The 17,103-nt window shown below is 35.2% G+C and overlaps 1 protein-coding gene across 3 annotated transcripts in view; it reads right to left on the reverse strand.

The window, feature by feature from the left end:
- Nucleotides 1-17,103, reverse strand: part of LOC131031105 (uncharacterized) — an 85,165-nt gene that overhangs the window by 42,311 nt on the left and 25,751 nt on the right. For 2 of the 3 annotated variants that reach the window (XM_057962138.2, XM_057962140.2), the window contains exons 2-3: nt 11,409-12,007; nt 11,095-11,218 (exon numbers count right to left, since the gene is read on the reverse strand). In XM_057962138.2, the coding sequence (XP_057818121.2) occupies nt 11,095-11,218; nt 11,409-11,983 (699 nt within the window). In that variant the 5' untranslated portion in view covers nt 11,984-12,007. Of the gene's footprint in view, nt 1-11,094; nt 11,219-11,408; nt 12,008-12,283; nt 12,305-17,103 lie in introns of those variants that run through there. The other variant, XM_057962139.2, reaches the window with a different exon arrangement.

A 17,103-nucleotide genomic window follows, 5' to 3' on the forward strand; every position in this document is an offset into this window, starting at 1 on the left:
TTAGGGTTTCCTTTTTTTTGTTTGGCTTGGAGATGGTGGGAGATGGGCGGATACGTTAGCGAGGAGTCTCCTCTCTATGGAGACGTTTCCAACCAAGTTTCTGGTGCGGGATATGCGTCCGAGTCTCCGGTACGAGTACCCATGCAACTATGTCGTGAACATCTAGTCTTCAGCGTCTGGTTGTAAGGCCCTGCCACAAGTGGAATTTCCAAAAATAGAAACTTTTTCAAAATGTCAACGTTAAAGCAAATCAGGATAAAAGGACACTTTCTAAAAATAGAAACTTGCTAAAAATAGAAATTGCTAAAAATAGTAAGTTTGATTTTTGGCAAAATGAAGACATTCTAAGGAGTAGTGAAATCCCTAAAAAATAGGAACTTTCTAAAAATAGAAAGTTGCTCAAATTTCATTGGGAGGTTCCTTGAAGGGTCTTGATTCCGGTGCAACATTCAGTTTTCCCGAAACCCTCACCGAAACCCCTAAAATCTAGGACAGAATACAGAAACGCTAAGACAGCCAAAACATGCCTTAGACTCAGCCAAAATTGCTCAAATGAAAAGCAGACTTGATCAAATTGACCCTACTCACTTGCAGGCTCAGAGCACTAACAATATTGCTGCTCCAAAGACCACAAAACTGAGAACCAAAAGACCGAGAGGGCCTAAAAAGTAAGGGTCCCCATTTGCAATGGGGCGATGTGTGAAAACGTCACAACATGACCCTATTGTACAATATATCCTTCTATACCTTGCTTACCATCTCTTTACCAACTGTTGAGCTAGGGTCAAAGTGTTGGCTTGCCTTATGGGCTAAGGAGTGGGATCAACTAAAGATTTTAGACAAACTGTCAAGAGTCACACAACGTTCTTCAAATCATCCTTATCTTTCTTATCCTTTGTCGTTCTTTCCGCTAATTTGGAGGTTGTCACTTGAAAATTATGGACATCTCCATCCCTATTTGGAGGACTTAAATCAATTTTAGTCATATTATTGTCATTCATAGTGGCCTGATTGAGCTTTTTCTAAGCTAAGGGATGGGCTATTTCTACAAACAAATTTTCCAGCATTACTATCCTCCATCAATTTGGATGGATTTTTTAGCATTTTAGGCTTAGGAGATGCTTGTAGTAACTGCCCTACAATATAAGCATCAGGCAAATTGACTGGGACTATCTTTCTCTTTTTGGAAAGAGTATTTTCCATCCATGAGGATGGAGTATCTACAACTCCTGTATCAAATTGAGTGTTGGGAGATGAAAATGCAAGGCTCTTCTTAATGGAGGGGTTTCGATAACATTGGGAATGAAATGAAGAAGGGAAACAAGGTTCACCTTAGATGGGAATTTCTCATGGATATTTTATTGCGAAGAGCTAGGAAGAACAGATTCACTTGGGTCTAGTCTAAAAGAATCAACAACAATTTCTTCAACTTCTACTTCCTAGTCTCTGTCTTTCTCTTCTTATACTCCCTTGTCCTTGGGTGGGCCATCACCATAAGTCTTTTCTGGTTATCTTCTCCTCTCGCGAGGCTCTTCACCAACTCCTCCTCCTCTTGGTGTAGTTACTTGTTGAGTAGAAATTTGTATTGTACTTGATGAAGCCATTGTTTGGATGGGGTTACCCAGTTCTGCAATATTTTGTCCTCCTTTTGGCTGCATTTTTGAAGTTCCATCTTTCTTCTTAGCAAACCTTTCTTGAGTCCTTCTCAGGACTTTAGCAGTTTTTGTCTCAATGTCCTCTAGCTCCCTAAAACTCCAATCTATGTGTACAATTCACTGCATTTGGATCTAGTTAGTATAGATTGGATCTACCACATCTAATTCATCATCCTCTACTCCAAAGATATCCCAATCCAATCTGAACTCAACAATTTGCATAAGTATGAGTCTCATCCAACTCCTCCTCCTTACCTCATAATCATTTACACAATCAGCCCAATAATCTTCAAGATGAGGGATGTGATGGAAGGAGTGGCCTAAATGTAGATTGTTCTTAATAAAATCTTTGCTATCAAAGGGGAATCTCCTCTCATAAGTCTGCATAGTGAATTTGACTACATCCCTCTCAAGGTTGAGGGCATTAGACTAGGATTTGCACAAATAGTATCTGAGGCCTATTGAGAATTGGCTACTCCCTTTCTTCCTCTTAGCACATCTTTTATTGACTTTGGCTACCTATCTACAGACATCAATGAGGACAAATCTATCCTTAGGATAATTAGGCAACTTATAAGGCATCCCATCAAAACCACCAACCTTAATACATGTAAACCTCTGAAATTGAATGAAGTAGCTACCATACCAACTAATCAAGTGAATTTCCTCAGGAGAGATCCTTTGGCCCAAGTCCCCTTACAACTCTCTGACCAACCTTGTAGTGAATGCATCATTAACTCTCCCAAATTTATGATACTCTTTTCTCCAATTGTAAATCAGTATAGTAATTATATATCTGAACATTTTCACCATAAACCTCAGTAGGGTGAAGTCCGGGCCATTGTCTTGTACAAGCTAGAGCATAGAAAAGATATGAGGACACGTAGAAAAACTTGTTTAGAGGAAAATTGGTTATCATGTGGTGTAGCTGATCATTGATAAGTGTTGCCTAATCTAAGTATTGTTCCACAACAATTATGACTTGGATGAAAATGAACATTCAATCCTCAAAATCATGGGCATTGGCATTACCCTTTGTTGGTTGAAAATTTTGTACACTTGGGGAAATATACAAAATTGTGGTTTCAACCACAGCACACAAGTAAAAACTCTCCTAATTAAGGGAAGGCTCCCCTTATCTAACTAAAACTGAAATAAAAATAGGATGGTACAGCAGTCTTCCTTCTTTCTTCAAGAAAGACAATATCCTTTTCTCTTCACAGAAAATGATAGCGATTGAATATGAATAGCAGTAACCACTTTCAAGTAAAATGAGAGAAAGGAAATGAAGTTTCTTGAAAGCACAAAGACTTCCGTCACTTCCTTCGGGACGGGACAGTAATATCAAGCTCAAAGACTTGACTATTGGAAGTCCTATCTACCCTTTGCTATACTAAATTTTACAACGAATAAAAGACAACAGCTCAAAGATTGGAATAATTTATTCTTTTAACACAAAGACAAGAACTAATGCAAGCTCAAAGATTTGCTGCTATTTCTTATCAAACAGTAATTTTTCCTCAAGAATAGACGCAAGCTCAAAGACTTGCTGCTCCTTCAAGAGAGTTTCCTATTTTAATTAATCTTCTTTACTTGCAGCTCAAAGACTTCAAATCAGATTGGACTAAGCTCCTTTAGAAACACTTTGCATGGAAGAAATAAAAAGATTCAAACTCAAACATGTAGCTCAAAGACTCAAAACTTGAGTAATCCTTCTTTATTATTCTTCAAAACCTTCAATTCACATACATAAGCTCAAAGACTTCTTGTTGTGAATTTGGCAGAGTTTTTGCTTGCTTTCGCAAAAGATATATATTACAATAGACCCCTCTAGTATTTATAGAAGAGGAGCCTTGAGAAAAAGGTGGGAGGATCCTAACTAACTTGAGAGATTCTCTCAACCACCAAGACTTATTCAATAACTAACTAAGACTTCATTAACTAACTAAGACTTATTCCAACTACAGTCCTAATCGGACACAACTTGTAGTTGTCTTACATGTAATTACAAAAGTGCAAGTAATGTGTAACTTGCTTTTTACAAAAAATACTTTTACATGTAACTTGTCAAAACGAAATTACAAATGCATAACTAAAATTATTCCATGTGTCTAAAGACACAACTCTAACTGCATCATCCTTGGTCTGTGATGATCTTCATGTCGCTTCAGGATGCTAGAACTTGAAGTATTCTGGATTGGTAAAGACATCTTGAACCGGAACGGGAACTTGCATCCTTGTCTTCTTTCTTGGGGTAATACTAGTTTTTCAAGAGGGAACGAGCTGCCTTCCTCTTTTCATGTCATGACCACCTTTGTCTTGAAAGCATTTTATGCTCTCAACCATGAATTGTTGTTGTATTTCTTCTTTGTATCATCCTTCACTCTTGAAATTTGCTTGCAAAATAAGGCCCATGCCTTAATCCATTGATTTGGTAGATCGTGTGTGCAAACCGGACTGACAAGGGAAGAGAGAAATTGATGCAAAAATGGGCTCACAAGTGAATTTCGGGTTTTGGAAGTTGCATTACATGTGTGGGGAAAACAAGAGCATTAACTTGCAATTGCGGGGAACAAACATGCAACTTCATATGCGTAATGGGTAACTACAAGTTTGCACTTGTAATTGGACCTTTAGAACTCATTTTCAAGTGTTTTTTGAGTGCATTTTGGACCAATTTCGGGTTCTGGATGGTTGACTGCAGGTAGACTTTAAATGGGGAAAATGAATGAAGGTGTGAAATGAATGGATGAATGGTATGTACGGATGATGGAAATGAATATGAAAAGATTTTGGGAAGATCATCTTCAAGAAAATGAGAAGAACTTTCAACATGTAATCCAGTTCTAGAAACCCGATTTTGAAAGGATGGGTATTTTTTCATCTTTGCAACTTGGAATTTCAACAAAAAATGGTTAAATCTTTTATCCGTAAGAGAAGAACAATTATTTTCATCCAACTTGTAATCGGGATTTAAAATCCCGAATGCAAGTAAAGAGGGAAAACGGGGAAGAACAATGCAATTCTAAAATTGTTTTACAAAGGGGAAAATCTCTCTCACAAAACCGATTTTTTTGGGGAAGAACCAACATATTTGAAAACAAGAAAAATGAAACAAGAAAACAAGAAAATGAAACAAAGAAAGAAAAGAAATCAAACCTTGTTTCAAACTGAAAATGCCTCTTCAACAAGATGATTAATCTTTGAAATAAAGAAGAATATCTCTTAAAAAGAAATTAACCTTATTCCAAAACCCTAGCCACGTTTTTGAAAAAATGCTCAAAACTGAAAAACGTGGCAGCAAATGCATGAGAAATGGCATGAAAAATGGCCAAGACTCTTTCTAACCTCAATGCCTTAGCATACCAAGCCAAAACAATTCATAACATTGCTGATTCGTGGCATTCCAAATGGCCAAAAAAGTGGTTTTTTGAAAAAACGTGGCTGCTGTTATAAAGCTAAAAACCAGCAATCTTAACCTCCATGTGGCGTGAAAGATGTTTGAAAATGCATAAAAATAGGGAGGAATCCAAAACGCCTTCTATCTCCCATAAAATCTCCACAAAAATTTGCTAAAAATCCTCAAAAAAAACGTTTTTCCTTGCAATTCGGGTTTTTTGGAACAAATAGCAAGTTTAAAATGCATGAAACAATGAAAATCGGGTTTTTTAGAAGATATAACAAGTTTAAAATTTCACTTTTTCAACATGATGAGCAAAATCAGATTTTTTAGACCAAAGTGCAAGTTTAAAATTGTCACTTTTTCACTAACAAGGCAAAATCAGGATTTTTGGAGAGAGATGCAAGTTTTATGCACTTGTAAAAGGGAAATAAAACCCCTACAACAAGTTAGAAATACTTGCACATATGTAATGGGGATTTAAAATCCCTGTTACATGTGAAAACCATTAAAGTAGGGGTTTTTAGACCAAACTGCAAGTTTACTTGTAATTGAGCCAAAAAATCCCTATTTTAACTAAACAAGACTAAAAACAATAAAAAAGATAAAAACAACAAAGGGGAAATTTAAAACAAATTACAAGTAACATCTTTTAAATAAAAGTGCACATGTAATAAGTCAAAAATTCCCCTACAAAGACCAAAACAATGAATATCATTAAAACTTGCAGTTTGAAGAAAATTCTCCACCTACAGTCAGGATTTTAAAACCCGAAATTGAAGGAAAGACATAGCAAACGAACCCAAAATTTGACGAAATTCAAAACGTAGTTCGAGGATGGACTGAGGATTAAGCCAGTCCAAGGATTAGTCGAAATTCTACCTCGGGAAGCGTGCCATAGAGTATTTTTTTTCATTTTTTCACAAAAATTTCATGTAATGGTCCTTCATTTTTGAAAACAAAAATGAGGACAACACCCTTCAATCTATGTAGCAGTGCCACCATATCAAATATCTCCTCTGCAAAGTGAGATCTAAGTACCCTCTAGGGCAACTGAGACTTGCTCTTCTTTGGGACAACAAAGTACTCCCAAGCAACTATGTTCCTATAATATCCTTCCTTCTCGTTGAATAGTGAATGAGCTAACACAAAGTCAAAATTTGCATAAACTTCTCCATCTAGCAAGCAAAAACAACCACTGATAGTCTCTCTGTCAAGAGTGATGAGCAAGTCATTATCATTGGTTCTAATCTCCCTAATGCCTAAATCAAAGTGGTTGATGCATTCCAAAACTAGATCTAGACATTGTGTTGCTACTAGAAAGCCATCTACTTGTAACGGACCACTCTCAACCATAGTAGAAAATCTCAAACTCGACAAGCACAAAAAATGCAACTCGGCAAAAAACTCAACTTAAAAAAATGCTTAAATTTCATTAGAAACAATTTCTTTTTGCAAAATTCAATGACAAGATGTATCCAATGAATTCATAAATGAGTACTAAAGTGATTTCTATTAAATTTGATTAATTTGAATGCAAATTGAGTACAAAATTGCATCCTCATGTGGAATCCTAATATAATAGTTAGCTAACAACTATTATGAATTTATGATCATTGCCTTTCAACATCATCATGGTTCAACATAATTCATAAATTGCATATTACAGCATTTCACATCTTCCTCTTCCCTTGTCTAGTTAAAACTTTGGGAGAGGTTCTAAATTTGTAATAATCACATTTGAATCTTGGGTATTGATGGTATGATACTTCATCATTATTCAATGATATTATAATAGTGATAAAATTAGTTGTCTAAGTTCTTGATTCTGGTCTCCACTCCCAGACCCCTCATTGTAATCAAATTTCTTATATCACAAGAAATCCCACTAACTTGTGGAGGTTTGGGAGTAGAGACCCTAATGGGTTTGAGGGGTAGCAATGATAAGTTGCACAAGGTGTTAGATGTGAGAAAACCCCAACAATAGAAGCGGTGTTTTTATAGATAACTTTTTAACAATTTTGGGCCTTTTTTTATGCAGTGGAGTTTTTGCCATAGAATTGGCAAATTTTTGGGAAAAACTTACCAAAAACTTGGCTATTTTTCCCAAAAAATTGGCAAGTTTTTTTGGTGATTTTTTAGCTGAAAAACTCGCAAAGCAAAAAAATGCGAGTTTTTAAAAACTCAATGAGTACTCTACGAGTGTTTCAACTATGCTCTCAACCATCCTCTGAGTGATAGTTCTATTATCCCTATTCAACCTTTCCCAAAATTCAACTAGATTAATGTGCCCTAGTCTAGTGTCATCAATTTCTAGCAATGTACTAGTCAGGCCTGTTAAGTGTTCGTAGCCAAGGTATTTATACTTCATTTTGTTTGAATTTTAGCTCAAAACCGAGCTTCTAGAATTTGGGAAAAATTAGGCAAGTCATGAAAAGAAAACACGATTTCTACCATTGAATTTCTTTGAAAAAATACCCTTTTTGAGTAAGGACTATGACTATAGAGTTGGGGGGACTATGACTTACCAGTTAACTACCCCTTTAATACTTTCTCGTGCACAATTCTGCTCTCTGATAATCGGCTTTCCCATCTACAAATTTTCTCTAGTGCCTTTGAAATCCTCTATGCTATTATCTTGCAAACACTTGTGAAAAATGATTTAATTCTTGCTACTTTTCCTTTTAATACTCCATTTATTCCACCCTTATCTGACAATATTCAATGCTTGGTTGGTGGATTCTTTTATGGTGCCAACGTTCAAAAGCAACATTTGAAACAATGGGTATGCTTTCCAATAGGTTATCAAAAATGTGTCAAGGACTGACAAAGGTTTCGAAACCTCATATTATCTCTACTTCCCTTTCTTCCTTTCTTCTCTTTGATAGGTTTTGCAATCACTTATGAAGAGATTACTACCCCTTTAATAGTTTCTCATGCACAATTCTACTCTCTGATAGTCGGCTTTCCCATCTATAAATTTTCTCTAGCGCCTTTGAAGTCCTCTATGCTATTCTCTTGCAAACACTTGTGAAAAATGATTTAATTCTTGCTACTTTTCCTTTTAATACTCCAGCATTTAATGCACCCTTATCTGACAATATTCAATGCTTGGTTGGTGGGTTCTTTTCTGGTGCCAACGTTCAAAAGCAACATTTGAATTTTGAAACAATGGGTAGGCTTTCTAATAGGTTATCGAAAACATGTCGAGGACCGACAAAGGTTTCGAAACCTCATATTATCTTTGCTTCCCTTTCTTCCTTTCTTCTCTTTGAAGGTTTTGCAATCACTTATGAAGACAATCATAGTTGTGAGTTTGGTGTCGGGCTCCAACAAGGTTGTGAAAACCTTGTTAAGCCTCAAAAGAAGTTTCAAAACTTACTTTATCCTTTGAGCCAATTTTTCAATCATCTTTCCTTTCGAACAACGAGAGCTCCATGAAGGTTTTGATTTATGGGTCGAACTCTAACAAGATTGTGAAAACCTTGTCGAGGCCCAACATCGGTTTTGAAACCATTTCATCAAGCTGCCAACTAGAGAAAATTTGTAAGTCTCAAACTTTTTGAAGAGTGACTTGCTTTTTGAGAAACTTTTCGAGAGAAGACAAGGTTTCAAAAACCTTGTCAGCTCCCGACATTGTTGTGAGAACCATGGCTACGTCCAACACTTGAGAGAAACTTGAACCTTTTTTTTAAAAAATGACTTTGGGATAGACTTAAAGTGAATTTTAAAGGCTTCGTCGAGTATTGACAGGGTTGTGAAAACCCCTTTGGAGCTTGACGATGATTTCAGAACCACCTTAAAAGGTCGAAACATTGCAAGAGACTCTAAATGTTAAACCTTTAGCAAGTTTTAGTGAGAGGGACTCAACAAGACTCTGAAGACTAAAACCTCTTCATTTAATGGGTAAATGAATTTAAAAGGGAATGACCAAGTCCAATGCAACTATAAGTAATTCTGAAATCTTGTGTAATTGAAGGTGTAGCTTGGAAAGGGTTATGAAAACCCCTTTGGAGCTTGACGACGATTTCAGAACCACCTTAAAAGGCTGAAACATTGCAAGAGACTCTAAATGCTTAAACCTTTAGCAAGATTTAGTGAGAGAGACTCAACAAGACTCTAAGGACTAAAACCTCTTCATTTAATGGGTAAATGAATTTCAAAGGGAATGACCAAGTCCAATGCAACTATTAGTAATGCTGAAATCTTGTGTAATTGAAGGTGTAGTTTGGAAAGAGAGGTTGTCAGCAAACTTGCAAAGCCTATCTCAGCCTATAAGGAAACAATGTTCTCTTCTATTTGATATACAACTAAGAAAAGGTTGTTCCTACAGATTTATTTTGCTTTGAAGCCACAAAATATCATGGAGAACAAAATGAGAAACCATGATTGTTTGAAAGAATGAATCCCCAACTTTTAAATGTTAGATGAATGGCATTTAAAGATAGTTATTGGGAAATATATGCAAAGGCAAAAAAATCTATCATAACAAGCACCTTACATGAACGAAATCAAACCTTCGTACACTTTGTTCTTATAATTGATTGGCAATCTGAGATCAAAAATTATGTGGTCAACAAACATGCATGAAGGACAATTTTCCAAATGACATGCCTAATGATTGACTATATGGTCATGATCACACACTTGTCAAGAGATCTCTCTTTGGTATTCTCCCCAATTGTATTTTTTTGTCTATTCCAAATAATTATACATCACACCATTTGATATGAACTAAAGCTAGGTTTCATTCTATTCGTATCAATTATTGTGAATTTTGTTTATTCTTGTGTGCATTTTCTTGTCTGATTGTATTTTTTACACTGTGTAAGAGTCCATGCCCTTCGTTAAAATGTAGGGTGTTCCCAAGAAAGCTAAGGTGCAAGCCATGGAAAGATCACTAGCTATTTGGAAATGAAGGGAATGGCAATGAGAAGAATTTTTATCTTGCATAGATAGATAGTTAAGGATTTCTTTGGCAAATGTCCCTAACACAAGAAATGGAATATCTGGCTTGCCTTGTTAAAAGCACTTCCTATGATGATTCCAAAATTAGTGAATCACTTCGCTATTGGATGTTGTTGCTAATAAAATCCTCAAAACCCATTTGTGAAAGAATAAACCCATCTTCCTATTACTTTGAGAAATTGAGTGGGAAACTTAGAGAACCATGGGTTTTTAGAATATCAGATTGATCAATTTAGTTAAGTTTATGAGAAGTTATGGCATTCATGAACATAGCATACTTTTGTATAACTTGTATCAATGATAGCTTGATAGTCTTAGAAAGGCTTCTTGTTCCACACAACTGTTAAGGATTTCGGTTAAATGTTGAATGAAGGCTGTTTTATGAGAACTTTATTTTCTTGTTTGAAAATAGCTTTTCTCTTCAACTCACATAAATGTTGTCTGCAAAATATTACAAGCTTAAACATCAGAAGCCAATATATATTGCTTTTATATCTTATTCAATTTGTAATATGTCCAAAAATGACCTACTGTAAAACTATAATCAATAAAACCTGACCAATGTAACAGAGACATGGTGTTAACTTGTACTCTTAATCATTAATGAGTGGTTCTCATATAATTATTCATATTTCGCTATGCTTTGATGTACTTCTTGAATTAACAAACTTCTTGTGATTTGTTTCCAATAAACAAGCAGACCCTTGCTTCTATCTTCCAACAAAATTCCTTCAGCTCTTAAAGTTAGTACTGTGCTTGCCTTCTTCAGAAATGTATAAAGATTTTGTTTGAGAACCTTTACGAAATAATTTAGTAAGACCTTAATGGTTAACACCTTGACGATGCAACAAGAAGAGAGATTTAAACATTACAGAATGTCATATTTATTTTTTCTGCTTAACTAATACAAGGTTGACCATGCAATTCAATATATTAATTAATATGTTCACAGGAATAACTTCATAAATGGCATTAAAAAAAATAGTAACCAGTCTTTCTTCCTTTCATGGATGTTCCACATTACCCTGGACAAAATATCTTGTTCGTAGTTCTAGGTGGCCCAATACATACATTTTTCAGAGAAACATCAGATTTCAATGTTATTGGTGTTGACTTGCATTGCATTCCTACAAAGGAGGTTCGAATGGGAGACGCCATATCCACATCAGCTGTAGTGCTTGGAAATAATTGATCCCTGCAAGTTTCAGCAAGCAGCATTTAACAATTCAAAACGTGTAACTAATAGTTTTTACTTTGTAATATTTAAAGTCTTGTAATTTCTAAAATGTAGCATACTAAATACATCTAGAAAAATTGCACCGTTCCTTCCTTGTAAATGACTCTACAAGTTAATTTTTTACAGTTTTATGCAATTTGTATCTTACTGAAATATAGAATCTACATCTTCCAGATTGCTCAGGTGGTTGATATTGTCCCAAGGATGCTCCAGGAAATCATATTCTCTGCCAACAACATGCTCTCCTTCAAATAATCCATTTGTCTCTATTGCTTGGGAATTTATCAATGGAAAGTGACAGGATGAACTCATTTCACTTGCAGTCTTATCATCATAAATTAATCCATCCATTGGCATTCTTGCACCTCCTACCAGTTTGTAGTCTAACATACTTTCCCCTGTTAAAAATGTTTTTGTAATGTTGCTTATATGTACTGCCCTGGTCAAGGATGTCTGAAATTGGAAAATGGTATCTGAAATTTCATTAGCTTGATCAAAACATTCTGATTCTCCAGAAAAATCTTTAAGGAAAGCATTTGAAGCATGACTTGATTGTCCCTTGCATATTTTGTTCTTTTTAGGTGGTCCCTTTCTGTTGTGTCCACCATCTATCGAGTCTTCATAATTTTCCAAGGTTTTCTTTGATCTATCATCAGTAGCTTCCCAAGTCATATGTGATGTGCCATGAGGCTTAAGCACCAATTGATCATCACAATTCCCCATCAAATTCAAATCAGTGTCATCAATCTGGCAACAAAGGGCATAAAAAATAGGAAGCATTAGAACCTGATTATATGAAGATAATTATTCTCTTCAATTATACCATAAAAGAATATCACCTTTATGACAAATCATAAAATACAATCTGAGAAGATAACATAACAGAGACTCTTGACCTAGTATTGTGTATCAACATTAGTGAGATTTTCCACGTCATTTGTCAATCCAGCGAAGTATATCAGACAACATTACTTGTTTTAATGCTTTCAAATTCAATCAATTCACAAATTTTATGTTTCTTACTCTGATTTTTCAGCTTCCTTGTATTTATTTCATGCAACCCAATTTAGGGTTGCATTACATGAGCCATGTGAGAGCAAGTAATTTACATTCAACCATTCTGCAAATATTTAGTGAATTTGGTTAAATTATCTTTTCAGAACATGTTGACAGGCTAAACTATTGTGAAAGAGGAAATAAAACAGATATCTTAATTTAGCATTCAATAGCAAATGGGCTTTGCTTTTGCCTGAAATTCTAGTTTTAACCTAGTAACACTTGAAAGGGACTACTGAAGACTGAAATGCCATTACCATCACAAGTTTTGTTTAAAGACTACTGAATACTGAAATGCCATCACCATTGCAAGTTTTGTTTTAGTAGTTAAGCATAGGAATTTGGAGGACCGGATCTCGTCATGTGAAAGTATAGTGCCCTTAGCATTCAAGTTTGATCATTTGAGTAGGAGGAGGATTGGTACCAAGTTGTTCTACTTGTTGAAAGCAAGATGCAGAACAAGTTCTGAGGAAGTTCTAATAGAGGGGAAATGAGGCATCGACTTGCATAGCTATCAAGAAGGATACACATTGCAGCCTGAGAATTTGGCTGACATCCTAGTGACACCTAAGAAATTATTTGGATAATCACTAAGCAAAACTGTGACAACAATTACCTGCAATTATTCAACACCATGTAGATGAATCCTCAATGTGGCATGGAAGTGAACATCTGAGAGGAAGGTGGCATATTAAAATAACAAGAAAGATTAAATGTTTGAGTAAATTAAGGTTCCTGGGGATATCACTAAACCAAACTCTATATGATTGTAAAGGAGATTACATCAAGCTTGCAAATTGTGCCAATGAAAGAAATAGAGGGTAGAGATGAATTATAAAAGATAGTTGAGTACTGCAAATGCACTAAATCAACCACCACAGAGTTGGATACCAATTGTAGACACCTAAAAATGACTAATGCATTTTCATCTTGTCATTTCATCATGATCTCACCAATCCCTCAATCTATATTAATGAAATATTTTTTATTATTTAATTAAGCCAATATTTCCTCTTTTCATATATAATAAGTAAATAATTTTTAATTATTTAACTATCCCAGTTTATTTCTATATTAATTAATTAATTTTATTGTTTAATTAATTCATCTTTTGATCCACTATAATTACATAATTTTTTAATTATTTAACATTTCTCCCATAAATAAATTTGAAATAATTTATTTAATTTCTCATTCCCTCCAAAAATAAATAAATTTAATATTTTATTTATTTATTTGATCATTATTTATGCATTTGATCCCTTTTATTCTTCCACTTGATCAATCCATGTGCTAATTTTAGGTCCTACCCTATCTCAAGTTTTCTCATCCACTGATTTTTCTAATTTATCTCCACCATTTTTCAAATGTCAAGTGAAGCATACAAATAAAACCCTTCACACATTCATTTTACCCTAGAGCATATTGTCAAGATCACATTATTATCAAGAAAGCTATTGTTATCAAGTTTTCTATCATTTGCCAAGTATCAAGTATCAAGCATGCGATATCAAGTATCTAGTATCAAGCTATCATCATATCATTGTGCTATCATGGTTATGCTAATTTGAAGAGCAACCCACACTTCAAGCATTCAAGCAGATTTCAAAGAAAACAATGGAACAATTTAAGGTCTTTGGTATAATAATATTGTTTATCATTTGATTTTACGCATACATCTTAGGCTTTATTGAGTGAGTGTGGATGTAAATTTGGTATTTTCATTGCATTGTTTCATTTGATTTTGATTCACTTTCTCATCCTTCACACCAACAAAGAGATGTTGACTTTGTAAGGTTGCATACAATTCAGCTTCATAAAGTTGCAGAACTAGGCAATGAATATGCAAAAGACAAAACTCAATGTAGAAACTTATTAATCCAAAGTTCTTAATAGATTTTAAGGACATAAGTGTATGTGCTGAATGGTAAATTAAGTGGTATTACTTTGAAAGGCTTGGAAACCAAAATGTTGTGGAGGAGGAATTCAAATAAAAAAAGGAACCTATGGTTCAATGCCTTACAAGTAGAAGCGAAGTGTACAAAATGTTGAAAAGAGGGAACATGTACAAACTTTGAAGAAGGCAGATTACGGGTACTGGGGAATGAGAGCCCTGATATAATTCATCCAAAATGTAAGATCCCCTATCGAATCTTGCCCAAATTTTTTACTTTTTCTCCTCAAGGTAATTTTGTCAAGTAGTTTGCATGTTCCAGTTTATGAAGGATTGCAATTTGGAAATGATATTGATGATGTTTATTACAGATTGTTTGCTCAGTAACATACCAGAATTATTAATATTGAACAACAAAGATAAGCAAATTGAAATTACAAGAACAAAAACTTGGATTCCTGACCAATTAATCCAATTTTGAGAAAGTTATGGCAGCGAACAGAAATATGTGGCAATCATTTCACAATGTATAAAGAAATCTGGAAATGACATAACATAAAATAGAAACCATTCTCACAACCAAGAATGCTCCATGTCCTTCATCACGTCCAAGATGGTATTACCACATCCAGCAATAGAAGTGCCCAACTGAAATCTGATTCCTCAAACTTTGGTGCTCAGCAAAGCGTAACTCAACAATAATTTGAAAAAAAACCTTTAATCAACAATATTGTTGAACGAATCTGCAGCCACATCCCAAAGAGAAGCTTAGAAAATCAATGCCCTTGCAACTAAGGTTCACGCCACACAAGAGAAGCATCACAAGGAAGCTCTCAACTTCAATATTGCAGGTATTTTACATGCTCCATGATAGATGTCTAAAGGAATAAGCTTTTTCACGCCTTGCACATTCTCCTTGAAATCCCATGACTCAGTTGTTCCTTAAATCCGATGCAGCCATAAAGAACTCCTTTCTCCACGCCAAGCAAGGTGATAGCATACTATCCTTCTCTATAACTTATACCAAGCAAGAATTACTCAGTCGCCTATTTAGAGAAGCCATGGCTAGCAAGATTAAACCAATAATTGATATATCCAATCGCCCACAAGCAAGTTCACAATATTTGGTATACTTCAAGCTCCATTGGGATCACTTGAGAAATTCAACCAAACATAGTGTTTGTTTCTTACTCCACAAACATCTTGCAATACATTCAGATAACCTACAAATTTGTCATAAAGAGACTTCACAAATTTAATAAACTCAACCTTGAATGCTCTATGAAATACCTGAATGATATCTCCAACAAATTGGCTAGGGTAGAATCGTTGCACCACCAAGTCCAGCTGGGAAATTTAAGTGGCTCCGACAAATTACCAACTAGGGAATCTTTCAACACCAAAACTGATCTTCCCAAGAGGGATTTCATCCTCAAGACGTTGAGATGAACCAAGTTAGATCTCTCGACCTCCAAGGGATTCAATTAGAGAAATAAAATAAACTTCATCATACCAAATAAGCTCTCCAACCCCTTATTTTATAAGCTTTTTTAGGGAACTTTCATAAACTCCATCATAAAATTACTTTATTAATATAATGAGCCTTTTAACTCCAAAAAGTGATTTATTTTACTTTTAAAACATTTCTGGCACTTAAAGTCACTTTTAAGCGTCTCGTCATTTAAAACATTCCATTCCCTTTCCAACAAGCTATAATATTGAGGTGCTCAATAAAATAACTTAATTAAAATAGCAATCTTAGTGAAATTTATTAAATATAGCTCCAAATTACACCTAAGTAGCGGCAGTGGTCGAAATGCATCCGAATCGAAAACTAGTCGACTATGTAGGAGTGATCTCGAAGATGAAATATGGTGAACAGACTCAACTAGATGACTTACTTAAAGTAAGGCTCCCTCCAAGAATCTTGGAGACCAAACCAAAAGCCAAAAATAACATCTGAAAGTGGCATACAACTCTGATCAACCTAACACAAACCCAAAATGTCAACACCAACTGCAAAGCAAGAGAACCCGAAAAAAATGGGACATTACAATCCTCCCTTCCAAAAGATTGCTTGTCGTCAAGCAATGCCAACACAACCCCAAAATCACCAAATTGAAACCAAGAATGATCCCAAGGTCCCAAATCAACCTAGGAGTTTTGTAGCACCATCCTCTCAAAGCACTATCCTACAAGGTACCAACACAAGAGACCTCTAGATAACCACCTATAAGAAGAGAAATCAAATACTACATAAACTCGATCAACTACTCAAAGAATTGCTCTTCAAAAGAACCAAACTAACGCACTATAGGAGCAAATTGCAAAATGTCAACATTGACTCTCTCAATCCCATTAGCTACTAAACTAAAAGGGGTGAAATCTAAACCATGAAACATATTACTACCAAGGCATCTCAGTGAAGTCCATATCTACAATCCCATTGCCAAACTCCGTCCTAGGCAATTGAAAAGAAAATCTGTTAAACCATATGCCATAATCCCAACATATCCCCTCATGATATCCCAAAAATAAAGCAGATCAATCACTATAACATGACTGGTATAGGAGGTGTCAACAAGAACAACTCTATAATTTTCCAGCCAGGGTATGCCTTTGCGGTCCCAAATGGGAAACATTACATCAACACTCAATCTCCAAGTGTCAAAGGAAGAAACCCAAGTACTCTAACACACCCCAATCACCACAATTATCAAATCACCATCTAGAGATGTACATGCTAACACCTTAAAATATCTGCAGTGATCATCACCCACCAAGGTGGAAGCAAAAAATAATTGAACTGTATATGGAAAATCTCCCACAACCAACTGCCATAAAGTCTGTAAGGGCTCAAAATCAATCTGCTCATAATTTGATGTCACCATAA

This window comes from Cryptomeria japonica, chromosome 7 (genome assembly GCF_030272615.1).
Source record: "Cryptomeria japonica chromosome 7, Sugi_1.0, whole genome shotgun sequence".
Taxonomy (NCBI): domain Eukaryota; kingdom Viridiplantae; phylum Streptophyta; class Pinopsida; order Cupressales; family Cupressaceae; genus Cryptomeria; species Cryptomeria japonica.